The sequence below is a fragment of the Choloepus didactylus genome, chromosome 11 (assembly GCF_015220235.1).
Source record: "Choloepus didactylus isolate mChoDid1 chromosome 11, mChoDid1.pri, whole genome shotgun sequence".
Lineage (NCBI taxonomy): Eukaryota > Metazoa > Chordata > Mammalia > Pilosa > Megalonychidae > Choloepus > Choloepus didactylus.
Window position 1 is genome coordinate 2,396,138 of NC_051317.1, and position 22,125 is coordinate 2,418,262.

Genomic DNA, 22,125 nt, shown 5'->3' on the forward strand with positions numbered 1-22,125 from the left:
TATCCAGCATACGGACAGATGAGTGGAAAATTGGGGATAAAAATTAGATGAAGATCGTACACTTTGAATGACTGTATGGTATGTGATTATATCTCAATAAAACTGCATTAAAAAAAAGTCTGTTGAACAAAGAAGGTAGTTCATCCTTTTCCACTGGAATCACAAGATTTCGACACAAACACACATGCATGCACACATACACACACAGATGTGATTTCTGGTTTTGCCATTTCCCAGTGGGGTTGATTTGGAGCAAGTTAGCATCTCAGTTTCCTCACTTGCAACAAAACCATAATGCAACCCCTTTCACAGGGTTCCTGCAGGGTGTGATGGGCAAATGTATGGCAGGTGCTGAGCACTGAGCCTGACACACAGTGACATCAGTAATGGGGTAGCTATGGAAGCTCAGACCCTGTCAGGTTGCTTCATTCTTCTTTCAAAGGCGAGCTTGAGGGCCAAAAGCAAAATGGACACACAGAGGAAAAAGAGCAGTCAGCAAGCCGTTTTGAGGCAAGCAGGACCACATGAAGGCAGAAATAAAAATCTCACAAAATCTGCCTCCCCATCAAGCTGTCATTTAGTGCGATGTCTTTGGTTTGGCCATTCTGTCACCTGCTAATACGCCTTTGGGAAAATATCTATATTTTCCCCTTAAAGATTAGTTATCTGATTCCCCAGATGGCATTGCATTGAGTGGTTGTCATATTATGTACAAACATCTCGGAATCTCTAATACGATACCAAAATGAGGGGTTTTACACATTCTCAGCAGGAACAAAGCTATCAGGAGTTCCAGTAACAATCATGATTTGGTTGTCAGCCTAAAGCTGTCTCTGGTTCTCAAAAGGCAGATCCAATAGCCAAGAATTCATCAGCTCTCTGCGCTGATGGTGGGGATGGGTGGGAGTGGGGGTGGGGGGTGGGGTAAAAAGTTTCTCCCTTTTACTGGATTCTTCCACAGCCACACTCTGGGAATCAGAACATCACTTAATTTTGATTTCCTGGGTTTAAGTTTGGCAAAATAGGCCTTTTTCCCCTCTGTTTTTTCTTTCCTTTTTTTCTCTTTCTTTTTTTTTTTTTTAATAATTGTACTTAAAGCCTAAGCATTAACATGGTGAACTGGGCAGGAATGAAAACATACTCAACTCTTGTTACTCTCACCAACAATGAATTTGCATTGTTGAAAACAAAGTTCATTATGAAATCTCAATACTTCCTGCTTCTCATTTGTGCTGCTTAGCAGACTATATGAGAACAAGAACAACCACAGTTATCAAGGGCTAAATATGTGCCAGGCTCTGTTAAGTGGTGAAATGGGTCCTTCCAACCTCCTTCCCTCCCTCCCTCCCTTTCTTCCTTCCTCTTGGTTTCCTCCTTTCTCCCTTTTTTTCTCTCTCTCTTTTTTTAAACGCACACATTAACTCTCTGACTTTGACTTTGTCTCCATTTTAGAGATACACATTTAGGTAACTTGCCCAATAACACTACCAGTACACATACAACCAGGATTAAAATGAAGTTTGGCTGCCTTCAGAACTTAAATACTTAACCACTATGCTATTCTGTCCCCAAGGAAATCTCTATAATTCTGTTTAATCTAAGCTGTGGACTTGGTTTATGAATAACATCAATGATAGAAGAATTGATCATTTTCATTTATATGCCCTGTGCTAAGTGCTCTACAGACTATCTCATTTAATTCTACCAGCTGAGGTAGATGCTATTGCTATGCCCACTTAACAGATAAGGAACGAGAAACTTGAAAAAGCAGCATTGTCCACTCTAATCTCAGGTTTTTCTTTCTCTAAAGCCTTTGCAATTAACCTGAAGGAAATACTGGCTCCTTTGAAGGTCAGCCTGCCATGATACTCTGGCACCGGACATGTTCCTCCTCGTGCCCACCGTGCACAGAGTCCTATCCGAGGCAGGCAGGGAGGTCCACACTGTTCCATGCCATCCTGTTGCCCTGACCACAGCTGACTGGGCCTGGGACCAGCACTTGGCACAAGGCAGACCTCCAAGGGCTGGCCAGCAGCCTAGGAGAGGGCTAATGCAAAACTACTGCCCAATGGGAGCAACCACGACTGGATAGTGGTAGAGCAAATCCTTTAAGGCATCCAAAGCAGGACAACCAGAGAGAATGCCATGGGCCCGAAAGTGGGCAGGAGTAGAGAAAACACAAAGAGAGCAGAAGCCACAAGTAGATGATCCCATGAGGAAGGAGAAACCACACAGACATCCGCAGGTGCCGGAGCAAGTTGTCGGTCAAATTCCCACTTGCCCCTCGTCACTGCTGTGACCTTCGGCTGGTTGCCCGATCTCTGTGAATCTCAGTTTCCCCATTTGAAAAATGAGCTGTGGGCCAAGGTTCGATGAGACCTTGCACGTGAAGCACGCAGCCCAGGCCTCAGGGCATGGAAGTCCTTTATAAATGTCAGTTGTTACAATTATCATTAACAGCCTGGCCACCTCTTAGCTCTGCAGCAAGTGGGTCCAAGGCTGACAATGCTCCAATCTGACATGACAATGCAGCGCCAACCCATGTCCACAGGCTGTATGATGTGAAAGAGAGAGGAAACAGGAGCAGCACATGCCCTTTCAGGTGAGAATCTCCAAGGGAAGCAGAAGCCGTCTCTGAATTCTGTTCCCTTTCCTCTGTGGGTCATGGGATATAGTTGATTCCACGAGTCACACCTTGAAGATGGGAATAAAAGGGCTGGCCAGGAGGAGGGAGCTCTTCTCCCTCCCCTTGAGCACTGAGAAATCCATTCTTCTAGAGCCTTTAAGCCACTTTCCTTACAATATGCAAAATGTTCCAACCCCTGAGAGGGGAATCAGCAGATTCCAGTTCGTTTTCAGGGGTGTGCCCTCCCAGGTACCCCCTGACACTTCCTGTATAATTTAGGATTCCCGGCAGGGATGCATCAGGCTTCCAGAACCTGAATTGGGTGTGGATTAGGGCAGTGTGGATTGGGGGAGGTGGAGCCCACAAAAAGGAGTAGTCGTACAAATTAAGGCAGATTGGGTGTCAATTTGCCAGCACTTGTCAGCACACTGGCGGAACCACCGTATGAATGGCTGAGCATGGCCCTACTCAATTTCCTGCACTAAGTGTTATATGACCCTATTGGGTGGCTGCTATGGATCCAAAGCAATACTAGAACTTAAACTACAGCACTGATGAAGGTAGACAATACCCAGCCCAGGTTTGTCTCTTTGGTGCAATAGTTTGGATATACCCAGACCACAGGAATGTAAAAATGAAAATAATAGCTAACATGTATGGAGGGCCTGCTTTATGCCAATCACTGTTCTAGATAGCTTATACATATTATTTTGTTTTAGTTCCCACAATAACGCTTTGTGGGAGGTACTCCGATTCACCTCATTTTGTGGTGAGGAAAACTGAGTCTACAGTGGTGATGTAACCTGGCTGAGGTCACACAACCAGTAATTGGTGGGGGCAGGATTTGAAACGAGGCAGTCTACCTCCTCACATCTCTGGGCTGCCTTTGGGCTCTGAGTGCAGCACTTGGACATCTTTCTGAGGGGTATTTGCCATCTCCCCTGCTAGACACTCAGCCTCCTGTCTTCTGGGACCATGGCTTAAAGGGGCCTGCCCCCTCCCCAGAGCCCAGGATGCCTGGGGCACTCAGTAAATATCTGTTGGTTGACTGCATTTAGAGAGGCTTTAGGGAAGTGTATAAGTTCCCAAGCCCCCTCAAAATCTGGTAAGATTGAGGAATAGGAAAAAAAAAAGATATGAGATCCTAGGCACAATTTGTTAATTTCCAACATTGTAAAGAGCTTGATCATTTAAAAATTAGCCACATCATGTAAATCAGATCTTATTGAATGCTGTATATTACCAAAATGAAAAATGCTCTAACAGGAAGCATTTCTTGCAGTAGACATGCCACTGTGTCTGCATACACAAACAGAACGCAGCTGGGGAGACAGTCAAATCTGGAAAACTCCACCCCTTCTCCAAACAAGTAAATAACACAAGAATCAAACATCATAAGGGATAACAGAGAAATATAAATACAGATAAATCACAATAACATATAAATAATGATAAAGAGAATAAAAGAAAGAAGGGAAAAAAGAAAGAGGAGTGAAGGAGAGAGGAAAGGAAGGAAGGAAGGTAGGAAGGAGGAAGGAAAAAAGGAAGGATGGAAGAAAGGAAAGTTGCAATGTATAAAGTAACCAACAGCATCACATGAATTAGTCGAGCTTGGAGTGCATATTTTTGGAGAAAAGAAAATGGTGGTGTTGGGGATACAGGTCTGGGTTGTCATGGTACATGTTATGTTTGCTCAGATGATGTTGAAATCTTCCACTAACTGGCTGTGTGACCTTGGGCAAGTCATTTCACCTCTGAGGGCCTCATCTGTGAAATGCAGTTAACAATATAAGCCTCACTACTTTACAGGGTGAAGCAGTAGAGGTTAAGGGCTCGGGCCCTGATTAAATGCCAACACTGAGTGAGTTAGTTACCCATTCTGTGCCTCAGTTTCCACATATACAAAATGATGATTATAAGAATTCTACATTGTGAGGTTGTTGTGAGGATAAAATGAACATTTACAACAGTGACAGATCTAGGCACTTAATAAATGTTGGCTGTTATAGTATCACCCCAAATGCAAAAAGAGTGAGAAAATTCCAAGGGCTCCATAAATGTAAGGGATGGTTATGGCCTGAAGATGAAGGAAATTCTAAAAACTAAGCTAAGTGCCTCCAAGCAGAAAAACAGGAATCTTTTCTGGTTGACGTTAGGCACATGCTTTTGTAGCGCCAGGCTGTTTGTTGGATTCACTGAGTTGATGATTAAGGCCACATTTATTGATTTCTTCCTAGGTTCCAGGCACTGTGCTAAGGACTAATTCATGTCAACCTCACACACACACAAAATCCCATGAAATGGAGCCCATCATTATCCTTATTCTACAAGAAACTGAGGTTTTAGAAAAGAGGATGGGGAAAGTGGCAGAACCAAGGAGTCTGAAGCCCAGGCTATGTTCCTACAAATCTAACCTTTTATATTTTTAATGTGGAGACTTAAGTCCTGTGTAGATCCTTAAGAGATACAAATGTTTCTATTTAGGGGAGAATTCTACTTAGAAAATTATATTCTAATATGATTGTATAAAGAAACAGTATCGTTGTGTCATCTCTAGGGGCCTATACCAAGAAGACTAGAGTCTGTAACTAGCTGGGATTTGAGGAGGCACATTCCTGCAAAGCACCCCCACGGACGAGCACATGTTTCCTCCAGAGGGACTGTGTCAGCAGCTGACAAGGGCAAGCTGGGCTGGCTCAGGGCTCCAGTCTCTCAGAGACCATCCCACCCTCGTATTGGTGGCAGACATCTGTCTGTGCATTTGCCTGCCCATTCCTCTTTCTGGTAACTACTCCAAGATTGCCCTCTGGAGAATTACTCCCCCTTGCCACTTCCCCAGGAGGCAATCCTTACAATACTTATGTTTGAGTTCCTGGATACAGCCATACCTGAAGTCATTGCTCTGGGCTGTTTCAGTTATCTGAGCCAATAAATTCTCTTTTTTGCCTAGGCAAGTTTGAATTATATTTCTTTAAAAGTCCCGATCATTAAATACCCAAAATGGATAAACGGCATTCACTATGTGCATTTCTGAATGTCAGGTTCTGTGTTAGGAACTGGAAACGCTGAGATAAAAAGCGGACATAGTGCTTGCCCTCAAGAAGCTCATTCTCTAGTGGTAAGAACAGTTATATGAACAGGTAATTATAGTACAGTGGGGTGAATGCTGTAATGGGGAATGTATGAAAACAGAGGAGGGAGCAAACAGTGAAGAGACCCACATGCAGTTTAGGAGGCGGCTACTTCCACCATCCTAGAGACTGAACATTGACATCAGGTACAACCAGCTACACAAATAATTTTGTTCACCGCTAAATGCAAATGCAAGGTCTCCTGTTTCAAAAATTATTAAGCATTTCAAGATGGCAACAGCTGAGCATTAAACCCAGTATAGGCCCTTCTGAAGGGCATGGCCCTGTGCGGCTGCCTGGAACACCTGCCCCATGAGGCTGGCCCTGACATAAGGGCTAGGAGGGGCTTGCCTCAGACCCTGACGTGGCCTGGGCCTAATTCCCACCAGCACTTTGATCATGGTAAGAACCAGCATCCCAGCCTGTGCAGTATGAGTGGGCACAATCTGGGCAAGGCCAGCCCAAGTTGAGAACGCTCTCTGATGTTTTGATGCTGGGCTGATTTTTCTCCTCTCACCATGAGCAGAGAGGCACAGACTGATACTCCTTTCTGCCTTGACAAACCTCTCCTCCCCTTTGCCTTTCCCTAAGGCTGGTCCCAAGAGTACTGTGGGCAGGTGTGTCTATATAGTTACATGGCTGGGCCCTGAGGCATCCAGGTATTGCAAGAGCAGCTTTTCAGAGGTCAGAAAGGGCAGGGATGGAGGCCGCCTGGGACTGGAGTCAGCTCTCTGGCATGCATGAGGCACAAATTCTCTGACTGCATCTGATGATAAAATTATTAATATACACATGTTTATTGTCTTCTCCCTTCCCCTGTCATTGAGGAGATTCCTGACATCACTGCTTCAACTTCTCCCTGTTTTCCACCCTCTAGGGAGATTTCGGTCTTTGCCAGATAACGCCTGGCTTTTGTGAGATGGAGTCAGGGCAGTGCAAAGTGGCTGTTTGGAAGAGGGTGGCAGCTCACCTGTTTTGAACCATACTCATGGCCATCCAGTCCCCAGGATACACATTCTTCCCAATGAGGTCCTTGAACATGATGAACGTCTCCATCAAGAAGTCCTGAAACAGTAAAGCAGAATACGTCTATCATCTTGTGGTGTAGGGACTGACTGCCCAGATCTTGTTGGCTCTCACTTTTTTCTCTATCATTTTGGGGGTAGGGGAAGGGATACAAGGAAAGGGCACAGCCTTTCATTAAGTAAATCCAATAAAACCAATAGCAGTGTATTTTAAGTGGAAGCTAAACTTGGTGGCTGGGAGACTGTTTCACAAATATAAATGGAACATGAATATGGAACGTGAAATTGCTCTTAAAATAAAGTCCTATTAATTCTGTCTTTGGGAGTAAAGAAACAAATGTGTTCATCGATGTGACAATTTCAAAATAATCTTCACGAATATGTATTTGAGAAGGAAATAACCAACACTATAAGAAAGCAGCTCAGGTCATTGAGCAAACAAACTATTATTAAAATGAACACCTAATTAGCAGTACTGTAAATACAGCTAATTCGTACATCAGAAACACACACATGGGCAGATTAGAGGAAATGCAACTCCAGGGATTCTCCTCTACATTGAAGAGTTTCAAAGAGGACCTCAGTACCTCACATCAGATTTTGCGGTGGGCGAAACTTTTTCTCCAACCTTGGAGAACACAAATACCAAGGCAAGCACAGACAGCAAAGACTAGCACTACTAGCCCTGGGACCCTCCTGGGCTGGAGGAAATGTAGTCAAACCACTTGTATTCTTTAGTTAAAATTTAAAAGCCAGAGGGAACCTGTTCAGAGTTCTTTCTTTAAGCCAGTGGTTTTCAAATCATTTTAACAGCAGAATCCTGTGTTAAAAGGAAATCTGACTTGGAACTGAATACATAAAATAGATAAAAGTAGAATGGCTCTGGTTAAAATGTGTTTGTGTGTGTGCGTGTGTTTATGGAAGAAGATAGTGAAGTTGGGAGGAACATAATTTGAAAATCAGTGCTTTAAGCTAAATTGCAGAATTCTGGAAATGGGATTGGTTCTTTTCCAGCAATCGTTGCTACCAGGGAAAATTATCTCAATGCTTCAAGTCCCAGTTCCCAAGTCAGCAGAATAGGGATAAAATCTATCTCATAGGGTTATTGGGGGAATTGAAAGGACACTGTCTGTATGATACTCAGCACAGAATCTGATCCCCTGTAAGTGCTTGGTGATGGTGAGTGTTACAACTAACCCTTGATGTCACCTGGGGAAGTGTGGATAATGTCCCGGGCACATGTCCCTGCTACGGGAATGGAAAAGGCCTCTGGCTTCTGAATGAGAAGATGTCGCATGGTGGAAGGGTTAGAGCAGAGGTTCAAATCCTAGTTCTGCCACATACTAGCCATATTGCCTTGAGCAGATGTGACTCCTAACATCTATGTCACAGTCATACTGTTGTATTATATAAGAAAATGAATGTGTTTAATAAATAAGAACTCCCTTTCCTACTGTCCCCCCTACTTTTCCTTCCATAAAGGATCCCAAATTGGGAATCTGGTCTTTCTATTCTCATGCCCCAAGACATAGAGAATTTCATGGATGGGAGGAACCTGGGTTATTTAGCCTTCTTTTTTTTTTTTTTTTTTTTAATCTCTAGGAAAAAGCTCAATTTCTTGCCAGTCCTAACCCAATGGGGAGACTGTCTCACTGCTAAACGGATGAAGTTGGATGTTGGCTTCCTAAGAATCCCTTTTCATGGGGCACTCTCTGAGGTTGGTCCAACTCTGGCATCCTTGGTCCTGCCAAGGAGAGTTAAGAGTAAGCTCTGACGGCAGGACTCCTGAACTTGGCAGTAGTAAGGGAATAATGACAAAAGCAAGAGCCAGGCTGGCTGGTGGTGCAGAGGGCAAAGGGTACTCTGTAACACCCCACAGACAGCCTGGGCTGGGCTTGACCTTGATGAAATCATCTGCAGCAGCAGTAAGAATCCGCAGGCCACAGGCAGACGGTCCCTGAGAAAACAAGGCTTGAGTATCAGGAGACACAGAGGGTTCAGAGGCCAACTTCCCCTAAGCATTTCTTATTAAAATAAACCTTTTACTGGGCATTTTACTGTGTGGCAGGCATTATGCTCCCTTTTAACCCCTTAACAACCTGTGACATAAATGATATTATCCCCACTTTATGGATGGGGAAACTGAGGTTCAAGAGATGTGTACTTGCCCAAGGTCACAACTAGCTGGTGCAAATCCTGAGTTCAAACCCAGGACCATGTGACCTCAATACTTATGCTCTCAAGTCCCTAGACGCCCATCAATCATCAGTGAATTCTTGTTGTGGCTTATCTAGACTCTGTTCTAGACATCCAGAGCTTGTCTCTGACTTGGACTAGAGACATGTTCCAGAAACAAGATATGGGAATGAGAAGCAAGGAATCAGGCTTACATGTTGGTAAACTCAGAAACACACATACTCAAGGTCTTGTGGGAAGAGATTAACCCCCACCCCTTGAGAACCAAGAGCACACCATGCCTCCCCCATGCTGCCCCCCAGCACCCTGTAGACTCACCACAAGTTCAGAGCTGTTCTGGAAGGTCTCGATGTAGAAGGAATAGTGCTGGTCGCCCATCTGGTGTAAGATGGCGGTCATACAGGCCACAAAGTGACTCTGCAAAAAAGAAAGGACAGACATCATTCGGACCAGGTTGAATTGTCTTTCCCAAAATGATACATTCAATTCCTAACACCTGGTACCCATGGATCTGGCCTTACTTGGAAACAGGGTCTTTGCAGAGACAATCAAGTTAAGAGGAGGTGGCACTGGATTATGGTGGGCCCTAGATCCAGGGGCTGGTGTCCTCATAAGAAAAGGGAAATTTGGACACAGAAACACAGAGGAAACACAGAAAGGAAGGCCATGTGGTGATAGCTGCAGACATTGGAGTGAAGAGGCATGGAAGGAACATTCCCTGGAGCTTTCAGAGGGAGTGTGGTCCTGCCAGCAACTTGATTTCGACTTCTAGACTCCAGTACAGTGAGAATAAATTTCTGTTGTTTCCAGTGGACCAAATTTGTGGTAATTTTTTAAGGTAACCCGTGGAAACCAATACTCTGGGAAACAGTGGACAGAGGACCCTGAGATTCATCCTCTCTGTTTCCTGGACTTCAAGCTGGAACATGCTCCAACCATCCCAGGTAGGTAGAAAAAGCCACCTCTTCCCCTTGCCCCTTGCCAGATTGGCATGTGAAAACTTTTCTATGAGGAAATGTCTCTATAGGGTTCATTCAGCCAAAGAATATTTACTGAGCACCTACTATGTGTCCTGTTAAAAAAGTATAATTAATATGGAAAAAAAAAAAAAACCACATTTTGCATTCTCCAAGACTGCAGGTTTGCAGTTTATTTACAATGGGGGACGAACAGTCTTGGTGGCCTTGGGAAGCCCCTTCTGCCTTACTGCACAAGAAGCCATGTGGGTACTTGAATGTCCCTTGAGTGCACATTCCAAAAAGTGGCTCCCCCAAATATGGGTTCTCATTGGCTTCCAAGCTCCTTTAAATTAGGAAATGAGGGATAGTTTGCCCTCCCCGTCAGCAGAACCGGCTATGTAATTTGCGGCACTCAAGTGCAAAATGAAAATGCAGGGCCCTTTTTAAAAATGATTCAGAATTTCACAACGGTGACAGCAGAGCATGGGGCCCTCCTAAGCATGGGGCCCGGGTGACTGCGCAGGCCGCACACCCAGGGACCAGCCCACCGCACACCACGGAGGTTTGGGGAACACGCCAAGCTGGCCTAGGGCGGAGAGCCGGGACCTCGGGAGCAACAGCCAATGGCTCTTTGTTGATGGGGATCTGCTGCCTCTACACTGGGCTTAGCCTCCTTTGCAATCCTGGGAGGAAAATCCTCTCTTCTGCTCAGGCCCCCAGGGGGTGGTGGTGAGTTTGTAAAAATCTAAAACCCTTTCAAACCAGGCAGAACACACCATCACTGCTGACTTAAGTTCCCGCTTAAACCAAGAAATGATACTTATTGTTGTGTATACTTCTGGCCAGAATGAATGCAAGAAAGGAGAAATCTTACTGGTGTGTGTGTATGTGTGTGTGTGTGTACACACGCACGTTTCCTTGACTCCATCTCTTCTCTCTTTCTTAAAGAATTCTGTCTGTGGCCACTAGAGGTCTTTCCTTCTCACATGGTAGCGGCTGTGCAGTTTGTTCGGCTTTTTATTTATTCCTACGTGAGCAGACCCACTACACTTCTTGCATATAAACAGTGAAATTTACAATATAAAGGACTTGTTATTCCTTCCTTTGGAGTAATTCTGCTGCTGGTCAAAGTCTGGCTTGTTTTGCACGGAAAGGGGAACATCCTCTACTAGGTAATTCCACTGCTTCAAGGTAAGAGATTTGTGTAGGTTTTATTTTTTGTGATCGATGATCCTCTAGGAGAAAATGCTATCGTCTCTTTGACAACAGTTTACTTTTAAAGCTTTAGTACTGGGATTGTGAGCTTGTGTGTGTATGTGTGTGCGTGTTGGTGTGTGGTGGAAAATCTACCATTGTCAGAACTGCAGGCTGCCCCAAATGCACAGATATGGAATGCTTGTTATTTCCAATTGCTTGATTTGAATTTTAAAGGATAAAAAAAAAAGCAAAAAACCTCAGAGCTCAAGTTGCCTGGTATTACCTTGAAAAGGGTGCGTTATCTCAAGGCTTGTTCAGCGAATTTCCAAGCTTCATTTAAAAAGAAATATAGGGGGTTTCTAGCCCCCCATTTAGAGAGAGTGACCATTTTACGAAAGAAACCATTATCTTTTCATAAGGAGCTGGTCAGCATGATATAAGTCACAGCTCAATCAAAATTACTTTTTACTGGCTTGTTAATTTCTCTGTTGTAACTACCACATAGAAAAACCCAGCTGGGTGCCTTTTAGTACGATTTGTAGTGCAATGTGACTGAAGTTTGGACAAGTTACCTGCATTTGGCTGTTAATGAAAAATGACAGTGTTTTACTTATGATTAGAAGCATAATTTTTTTTCCCTACTACGTGTCTAGCCCACTTTGGTATTGAATCTGTCAGAAATCACACCGATGTGACTGACTGATCCATCAAATGGAGTGAGACGCCAGCAGCAGACTCCTATTCAGAAAAAGCTCCTATCATTTAAATTGGGTGGGGGCGACACAATGATACAATGAAGGAATAACATTTTGTTTCTTCACCTTTATCCCTTTTTCAGCAGTATCCTCGATATGGCAATCCACCTCTTTGCCTCCTGCCCCTTCCCCTTTATAAGTTTGAGACCTTACTGCCACATCCACTGTGTTTTACATTTTTAGAAAGAGATACAGGAATTGCGGGTGGGGGTGATGAGCAGACTTGCATTTGTCCAAGCAAGTCAGACACACCTAACATCGACATTGCTCAAACTTTAGAGTGTAGAGGCTCAAACTCCAAACCCTGTCAGCAATATGGAAAAGCCTGAATATCGCATGAGAAACAGAGGGGTGAAGGGATCCCCTGAAGTTCAGGCTAGGGAGGATCCCCCTCTTCCCATCCCTAGCAAAAAATTTGCAATCATCATATATTTACTACCAAGGCAAGAGGCAGCCACTCATCCATACCCAAGCAGCAATGCCGGGTGCCTGGATGGGAAATTGCTTCTTAGAACAGAATACCAGGGGGACCTGCATATCAAGTTCCAGAGAGTAACTGTATCCAAGATGCTGGCACAAACCAGGCAGTCACCTGGGCTCTGTTCAGGGTGGTTTAAAATGTAGCTAATGAATCGCAGCGTGAAGAGGCAGAATTTGAAACTAGGTCAAACATGTAAAAATAAGTGCAATCATCGGAGGCACTTGGCCGATGAGGGGCTACTTAACACCGTGAGTGGCAGGGCTTATTTGCCACATAGAACCCTCTTCAGCGATCCGCGACAATCCTCTTAATTAATTCAGCCTGGCTGTATATAGGGAGGTCTTGCACACCTGGGAGGGAGCTGAAGCTCCAAAGGAAAACAATAAGGGTCTGTAAACTGTGCAAGGGCAAAAGAGAAAAAGAGAAACCCAATGCTGTATGATCAGAATTAATTAGCTGGGACACTAGGTGATTACAAGCAGGAGAATAGCCCTCCAAAAATCTTTCCACTCCTCTGCATAAAATAATGAAGATGATGATGACGGCAACCACAATTCCACATAGTTTTGGCATACGAGTGGACCAGGAAAGAGGCTGTCAGTTTGCCTTGCCCTGGAGAACAAACAAAATAAGGGAGAGGAGCATGGCTGCTGCCAATGGGTCCCCCACTCACCTGAGATTAGTGGGAGTGATGGGACTGCAGAGGGAGGGAAGCAGCCAACTTCCGGAGCTTGCTCCCTAAATGCCAACATTACTATGCGATACCAGCTGGTGACACGTTGCTATAGTAACTTCAAATAACGTGCATGATCAAAATAAAATAAAATAAAATATAGAGAACGCCAAGGAAAGAGGATAAAGGAAAGTTTTGCATGCTGAGGGAGGCTCACAGGGAGATGAAAAGTTCTATCAATCAGCCACCTATTTCCTTTGGAAACTAAGAGTGGCCAAATGCCCTTTCGAGTTGCTTCTCCATTTACCCTCATGTATGACATGTGATTACATAACAGACTTTATTCTTGGATGGAATCAGTGCTGTCTGCGTGGTGAATCCAGGAGTGGAGGTGGGAGGCTAGGGTGTCAGGAAAAACAGGGACTCTAAAGCCATTTATCTCAGAGCTTTGGCAAGCAGTTCAGAGTTGTAATTTGGTGCAATCTTTGGTGGGGAGAACAAAGTGTGCATTCTGTCTTAGCAACTACCAAGTTTTGGGTTCTGTGGTGGGTGCCAGGGGTATAGCAGAGAGGAAAACAGATAAGATCATGCTCCCAAGAGCTTATATCCAGTTCTGTCAGCATGTAGAGAGGGAGTGGGGACCCAGGAGCCAGAGAGCCTGAGTCCAAATCCCAGCCCTACCTCTCACTAGTTCCATGCCCTTGGGCAGTGTCTTGTGCCTCATTTTCCTTATCTGTAAACAGGAATAAAAATATTCCCCACTTCATAGGGTTGGTGATGGTTAAATTAATCAATTTGGGAAAAGCACTTAGAACATACAAAGCCTTCAATAGAGATCAGGTGTTATTCTTGGTACGTTGAAGCTCACTTGGGATCCACAGAAATTCTGAGGATTAGCGAGGTTAGATTCCTGACAGAGACAGAGGGAATGATGGCTCTGCCTCCCCTCGTCTGAGGATATGGCAAGTCCCCCAGTCACAGCTCTGGGAAAACAGCCAAGTGCCCTTTGACCTTGAACATGCCTTTGGGTACCAAACATGCCCAAAGGCAGCTCTTCTGTAAATCGAGCGTGTGCCTCTTGGAGCACAGTGTGCTAGGGGATTTCTTTTATTCAAGGACAATGGCTGGCAGGTAGGAAAAGTGACAAAGTTGCCTGAATCGTTCAAAAGCATGAAATACAACTCTCTTCGTGGAAAACATAGTCTCCCAGCTGTTTGGCTTTAGGAGGTGTCTGTCTTTGTGTGAAGTGACATTCTCTGGTTCCCCAAGGGATCCTGCCACGTGATAAAGAGTAAACCGAGTCACTGTCCTTCAAGGAAAAACTTCCTGATGGACAAAGATCCGGAGGGGGGTGGGCATTAAGTCTGCTTCATGTCTAAGGCACAACCTCACGGGAAAACAGAAAGACGCCACTTGGATGTTGTGTATTCTCGGATGCCTCTGACAGGCTCCATCAGTCCAACACGGCAATTCTCGTGGAGGTAGCTGTGTGCACCACTGCCTGGCACCATGGGCACCAGTGATGATCAGCTCCCAAGTAAAAATTAGAGCCAGAACCGCAGGCACAGTCTCTCTTCAGAGAGCTGGACTGACTGACAAGGAGCAGAAAGGGAGGGGTAACATGGCTGCTTTGAATCAGGCCAGAAGAGAAGGCTGACTTTGTCACACACTCTTCCTTTTAAACTACCACCCTCTGATCCTGATGGGAGCCTGCATGCATGGTTCGATATTGTGAAGTCACATCAGATCTTCCAAAGGGCATGATTTTTAATCACCAGGGGCAGTGGAAGGCAAGCAGCATCCGTTCATTTATTCCTTGTGCCAAGTACCCTACATTCATCATCTCACCAAACCGTCTTAAAACATCAAGGGGTCTTAAAACATCCCCAGTTTACAGCTGAGGGAAGTGAGACCCATGGAGATCAAGCAGCTTGCCTACGTCAGACATTTAGTATGTGTTGTGGTAGGAATTAAAACCTGGGTCTTTCTGAGTCCAAAACCTGAATTCTTTTTAAAAAAAACCCACAAGACTCCTATTTATTCATCACTGAATTGCCAAAATCACTGTCGGCCCCATTTATTCATTGCTGTAGTGCCAAAATCTAGAACAGAATCTGCTCATAGTATGGACTTGATAAATATTCATTAGATGAGTGACTGAATTTATGGTTTTGATCACAAGCTAAAAGAATGTCATAGGAAGCCCTACAAACTCTGAAAAATTAGGTCATGTGTTGATTATCTTTGCCTTAGGAGAGGTGAGGAATGACAGAGTTTCTTGTTCTATCTATGAGTATACTCATTATAAAATTATATTTCATCAACGCAGAGGGAGAAAATTCATTCACACATTCATTTTTCTTGAGCAGCTGGCATTTTCCAGGCATGGTACTAGGTCCTGGGGATACAGCCATGAACAAGATTCACAGCAGCTTTGCTCTTAAAGCATTTATATCCCAGTTGGGTGGAGGGGCAAGGACAAGGGGAACACATTATAAATACGTGAAAACATTAGTAAGATAATTTTAGACAGTGATCTGTGCTGCTAACAAAATACCACAAAGCAATGGAATACAGTTGGAGTGGGAAGGGAGCTATTTTTGATAAGGTAGACAGAGGTGGCCTCTTTGAAGAGATGAAATGTGAGCAGAGGCCTGAATATTGAGAGCTGGTCATGCAAAAATCTGGCAGAACAGCAATCTGAGACACATTAACAGTAGATGCAAAGAGCCTGAAAAGGGAATGTGCTTGGAGGGTTAGAGAAGCTAACAGAAGGCTGGCATGGCTGGAGAGTACTCTCTACTCAGAGAGACAGGTAGGGGCCAGATCCTGTGGGCCCTTGGGGGTCATGGGCAAGGGTTTGGATTTTTGTCTAAGTGCACAGGGAAGCCATTGATTTGGTTTTAAGAAGCTCAATCTGGATGCTTCTGTGTTTCAGGAACTCCTTCTTCAAAGAAGCAGTTCCCGTGTCTCACCACAGAAGCCCATCTCTAAGACACTAACACTGGAGTTGTTCTCAGGGTGATGGGTCCATGAAAAGTGCAAATTACGTTCTCAGTGTTGACTCTTGCTCATTCCTGGCGGTGTCATCACTTCTCAGAAAGAGTTTCTCACTAACTGATTACGTTATAGCAGGCTCTGGCCCTCCTTCGACAGGAGTGGATGTGCACGCTAGTTTTACATTGATTCCTGTCATCTGCGAGTTCTGTGGGCTGGGCTCCCCTGTCCTTGGCAGCTGAATGAACAGGAGGATGCTCCAGATAGCTCCCGTCTCTCAGTAAACCATTCAAGCCTGTAGGACCTGAGAAGCCCACTTGCCAGGAAAGGGGCTACCAGTCAGGACACCCCAGTGTTTAGCTGAACAGAAGATCATTTTTCTAAATGTTTCTAATTATGCCCATGGAGATGTGGGCGGGAAGGTTCACAGGTGTGATTGTGAAAAGAACAGTTTCAGAAACAAGGATTTATTCTCGGCATACACTCATGACGGTCTTCCAACCTTCACACTGAGCGTTCCAGAAAAGGCTGTACAGAAATGTCTGCTTTGTGTCCTAGACAGTGTGGTGGTGTCCTCAGCTCACACCTCTTTGTGAAAAATCAAAACCAAGAGCATTGCTGCTAGAGCGCGGAGCTCTCGATGGGTATCCTAAGCAGACCTTCACCTTCTCCCACAAACATTTGCAATCAGGTTAAAACGACACCAAGGTCAACCTTCAATGAGAAAAGGGATCCCAGAGGATATTAGGTCTCAGGCAGGAGGTAGTGTGTGCTAGATGTTATCTACCATTTAAAGGACTAAGTATGTGTCAGGCGTTGTGCTAAGCCCTCTCTTTCTCCATCTGTAGGGACTTTTAATCAGGTTGTGGCAAGGGAAATAAAGAACTGGAAGCAACAGAGCTAATCTTAGTTGGACATTTATTGTGTCAGACACCTGGCTAAAAATGATGCTGAAGTGTTGATAACAGCCAGCAGTTACTGAACCTTCACCATGGGCCAAACACTGCATATGCTTTCTCTTGTTTATCCTCACAACATTCAGAAATAGATATTGGTAATACCATTTGTACTTTACAGATGAAGAAACCAAAGAGCTGGGAGGTGATATAACTTGCCTAGAGAGCCTGACTCCATAGCGCTTTTGGTTTTCTTTAGGAAAAAATAAAGATTTTATTGTTTTATAAAAGTAATAGAATCCTATCACAATGAAAATTAAGCAATATCTTGGTACAATGAAGAAAGGAAAAGAAAAATGTGTGATATTCACCTCCTCCCTGAAACATAATTCTAGACATCTCTTGTGCCTATATGGAGATGGTGGATGGATGGACAGATGAACCGACAGATGGACAGATGGATGGACAGATGGATGGATGGATGGATGAAGCTAGCTAGCTGGATGATATAAGCAGATAGATTGATAAGGGTAGACACACAGCTTTATAGACAGAACCACTTCATGGCTTATGAATCTCCCATTATTTTAGGCTCAGCTGAGGACACCCCCTTAATTTTCTGCATCACTTGGGGCTTTGAGGCTAGGAAGGGTTCCGTGTGGGACACCAATGCCACATGCTAGGAAATATATCTGGTTTTCCATAGAAGCAGCTTTGACGGAAGGCATAGGGCAGGCATCCCAAGTCCTAGGACCCATTCCCAGCTCTCTTCAACATGCTCTGGAACTCCGGACAAGTTGCTTTACCCCTTTGAGCCTCAGTTTTCTCATCTCTTAACAGGGATAATAATGCTGATGCTACAGGATGACTGTGAGGATGCTATGGGAAGGCATAACATGGGTCCTCAAAAAGCATTTCCTGCAAAGCTCAGCCTCGGCCCCCTCTCTGGTTCACCGGGAACAGTTTGTCATGAGTCGGGGAAGCCTAGAGTTATTAGCTTTTGGTTGACTTGTGGAGAATGATTTAAACCTCTCTGTAGACCTGGGGAGCTGCGTTGCAGATGGAGATTTACACAGTTTCTTCTTGCTCTTTTTTCCCTTTACACAGCCTCCATGTTTAAGGGAATGGAGGGGCAGGCAGCCACTGTGTTCACAGATAACCAGGCAGCCAGGCAAAAGTTTTGGGGATAATGGCATAAAAGGATTTCTTCAGAGTTTAAACCTTGTGTTTCCTTAGCAAGGAGAAAAGAAGAATGAAGAAGGTCTCCGAATCTTGTTTTAAATTTCAAGCCTAACTTATTAGCCAGGCCTCTTCTAGCACATCCCTCTACCTCCCCAACATAGGTCTAGCTGTCATTGCTGCAAATGATCTGCAAATCCATGGCACACTCAGGTGTCAGGATCTGATGACAGCTTATGGAGATGGTTGGGGGGGGTGTTGTGTGGAGGTGGCCCCATTTGCAAGCTCTTTGCATTGTTCAACTCTGCAGTACTTAATCCAAAGCAATAACACATAATTCCCATTAGGGAAGATTTTTTTTCTCCCTTCCCAGACAGTTCCTTACCACTCACTCCCAATTAATAAATCAATTTGAAAATATTCATTCAGCACCTATCATTTGTAAAGAGTTATGCCAGGTGGAATCACAGTCCACACCCACAAGGATTCTCAGACTAATGGGGAGATTACTCATCTATGTATCTGTCTATATCTATCTATCTATCTGTCTATCCATATGTCCATCCATCCATCTGATCTATTGAAGTGGTTCTCAACTGGGGGCAATTTCCGCCCCCCAGAGGGCATTTGACAATGTCTGGAGACATTTTTGGTTGTCATAAGTGGGAGAGGGGAGTTGCTACTGGTATCTTTTGGATAGAGGCTAGGGATGCTGGCAAACATCTTAAAATGTCGGGGATATGCCCCACAACAAAGAGAGTTCTAATCCCAAATGTCACTAGTGCTGAAGTTGAGAAGCCCTGATCTATAGAGAAAATGATGCTTTACAATGATGAATGATAAGTGCAAAATGATGGCTATAGATAAAATTTGCTCTAGGCTTTAAAGAGGTGGGAATGGCCTTTGTGGGTAGAGATGTTCAGGGAAAATTTCACAGAGTGTGTAATATTTGAAGTACAAGATTTAGAGAGATTAGGCTACAAATGGGAAAGAATATCTTAGACCTATAGCAAAAAATATATTTCATTTTATAAGTCAACTTTGATTGCTTGGTGGTAACTGCCTGGAGGGCTGTGTCAGAAATGATTCTAAAGCCAAGTTCTAGCTCAGCAGGAAAGAGTGTGGCGATCGATTGGTGATGTCTGTTCCATGCAAGGGAGTGGGGGCAACAATAGGTATGCTGAGAGATTGCTGTCCCACTTTGATATGTTGGAATGCGATGAGGAAGAAGTGGAAACAAGCAAGGTGTTTTTTGTACGGCAGATGTGTGCAGAGGAAGATCATGAAAGATAGTTGGAGGGGCAGACTGTGGCAGGGCCTTGAATGCCAGGCGGACAGCCTCAATCTGTAGGTGACAGAATGCTATGTGGCCCCTGCCTACTGTGCTACCTTTAGGCTAGCTCTACTGACAAGGTCCTGAGAACTAAAAAAAGCTACCCAAGGTCCTTGCACTTCTTTTCTATAAAGGGAGCACTATTTCATCTATTAACAGTAAAAACTGGCAGAATCATCATGCTCTGGGTTTTATGAAGCTGATCCCAATGATGAAAAAAATCCTATGGTGCTGAACTCAGAGATAACTGTTTGAAAAGCTGACTCCAAGGGTTCACATTAATGAGCTCCCATAAACCCTTTTTGGGTAGAATATTCCTTCTGATGTCACTCATGCAAAAAGATGGCTTGGGGAGAAGGGTGAAGGGGAGTGGAAGACCTTTCCTGGGCTCATGTGGCCAGCTGATCCCCTGGCTTAGGACACTGCACTGCCTGCCCATCTTGCGTTTCCTGTCAGCCCTCAGCTCCCCGGCAGCCTGGCTCCTTCTCTGGCAGCGTTCTCTCTGCTCTGGGAATGATACCTCTTTGATTTATTGGTTTGCAATATTCCAAGTGACATCATACTCCATTTTTTCTCTTTCTCTCCCTCTGCTCACTTATCCCCTTTCAACTTCCCATTTAGTCCCGTTTCCTTGCCTTTGGAATGGTAGCAACACCTTCCAATTACCATCCTCTGCAGTCTGCATTAGCTGCCTGTGGACTCCTTCTTGCCCGTCATCATTAATAAAGGTGACCCTGCAACTTGGCATGCAGGGGGTCCTCCCCCGTCAGCCCCACCCTCTCCTCTCTTGTAGGGGAAGGCCACCTGGCCACAGAGCCCCTGTCTTTGAAGCTTTCTTCTTGCACCAGTGTCTATCCCTATGTTAAGATCCAAGCTCAATTAAAGAAAAATCAAGTGGCACAATAAGAAATGTCATACAGAGACTGGCCTGGTGGCTCCCAGGTATCAGATCAACTCACTACAGCCCCATATCTACTAATTCTGCCTAGAAAAGAATAAAGGTTGTCATAGTTGTCTGGACAGATTTGCTCCTTAAAATCCCCGCTGACTCTTTTTCACCCTGGCAGGCCTGGAGAAATTCCAGCAAAAGGTCTAATCAAAGCTAAAGCTGAGAATGAGAGAGCTGATGGGGATGGGAGTCTTTAGGGACCATCCTGCAAGCCAGCCTCCTTGAAGGAAGCCTCCATAAAGCCACAGGCCAGAGAGGTTAGGTGGTTTCCCCATGATCACACAGCCTGGGAAAGTAGGGAAACTGGGACAAGGATCCAGCTGTTCTGACCACAGTGTTAATGCTATCATATCATCCTCTACCACTTCCAAATGGTGACCCCCAGGCTTCCACATTCCCCACAAACAAAATGACCATTCTTTCCTAGACCTATCTCAGCAAGAGGATTGCCATGATGCCTGGAATAAATGGAGCTCAGCTAATAACTAAGGCTGATATTTGTGATACTTATTCTTTATCTCCCTCACCACACAGGTTTCCAGGTTTGGAGAGGAACAAGCCATTGAGCACTAATTTCATTTTCAAAAAAAAATTGAATGGGCATCTCTATTACCACGATTCTTCCCAGCTTTGATCTATTACATTCTGTGCCCAGCATCTGAATCTGGTTAGGAACATCAAATTAAAAACCAAACGATTGATCACTGAAGTCACTCAGTGTAATGAAAATCAGATGAACACGTACTTACAGGCCTCAGGGCAGAAGCAGAGTGGAATGTGGGAGGCTTTCCTTGTGTCACTTTGCCCAGAGATCTTCAAACTGGCAGCCCACAGGCCTCACGAAGCAGAAATGCTTTGGCCTGCACGATGTTTTTTCAAAAAACATCTGAGTTTGCTGTCAGCATTTAAAAACCCTGGAGATTTTGCATAAAGTTCTAGATATTCAGCTTCTTCTGGACAAGTGGAGGACTGAGCTATGCCAGCCTGCATTCTCACAGGGCAGCCCTGAACTGGAGCCAGGGGGAGCTGCCTCTGGACATGGAGCATGCACTTTGTAGGTGGCCAAGGCCTGGCCTGGTTCACTCGACCCAGTTTGCTTGGGACTTTTCTGGTTTTAGCACTGCAAGTCCCGCGTCCCAGGAAACCCCACATTCCCAGGCAAACCAGCATGGTTGGTCACCCTACATAGCTCTTGTCTCATTTATGCTACCTGCCCGGCCCCTTGGCAATTTGCACTTCTGACCTCTTCCCTACTGCTTCCTCGTGCCCATATGCCTCCCCAAAATGGATATCAGAGCTGTCCAACATATGAATAATCCTGCTTATGCCCCCCCACCTATGTGCCTTCTCCTCTAAACTTCTCTTCCCTCCCTTGGAATTTGCACAAGCCAAGGATGCCCTCTTTTACACAGCACTGAAGTCCAGTTCATTTTGAAAGACCCATGCATGCCTCATTTCTTCCTCCATGAAACTTTCCCTGATTCCTCCATTCTCTTCTGTGCCAGGCAGCACCTGTGCTCCAATAACACCTGATTCTTCCTCCTTTTATGGTACTTATCAACATTATCACCATTGACATGGCATCAACTGGGTAGATCCTTGGGGTGACCTTAAGAACAAGTCCAAGAACATCTGGGTCTCCTGAACATTGACATCCAACTCTCCTTCTGCTTATAATTTGTTCCTGTGTCCATGTCCCGCCCTAGTCTTGGAGATATACAAGGGCAG

At 44.7% G+C, this 22,125-nt stretch overlaps 2 protein-coding genes across 2 annotated transcripts in view; one reads left to right on the top strand and one right to left on the bottom strand.

The window, feature by feature from the left end:
- DOCK2 (dedicator of cytokinesis 2) overlaps positions 1-22,125 on the bottom strand; it is a 431,071-nt gene that overhangs the window by 80,052 nt on the left and 328,894 nt on the right. The window contains exons 28-29 of the mRNA XM_037798794.1: positions 9,297-9,395; positions 6,728-6,822 (exon numbers count right to left, since the gene is read on the bottom strand). Coding sequence (XP_037654722.1) covers positions 6,728-6,822; positions 9,297-9,395 — 194 coding nt within the window. The remainder of the gene's footprint in view (positions 1-6,727; positions 6,823-9,296; positions 9,396-22,125) is intronic.
- The window catches only part of INSYN2B (inhibitory synaptic factor family member 2B), a 106,910-nt gene continuing 95,876 nt past the window's right edge, over positions 11,092-22,125 (top strand). The window contains exon 1 of the mRNA XM_037798799.1: positions 11,092-11,128. The gene's annotated coding sequence lies outside the window, so the exon portion shown is untranslated. The remainder of the gene's footprint in view (positions 11,129-22,125) is intronic.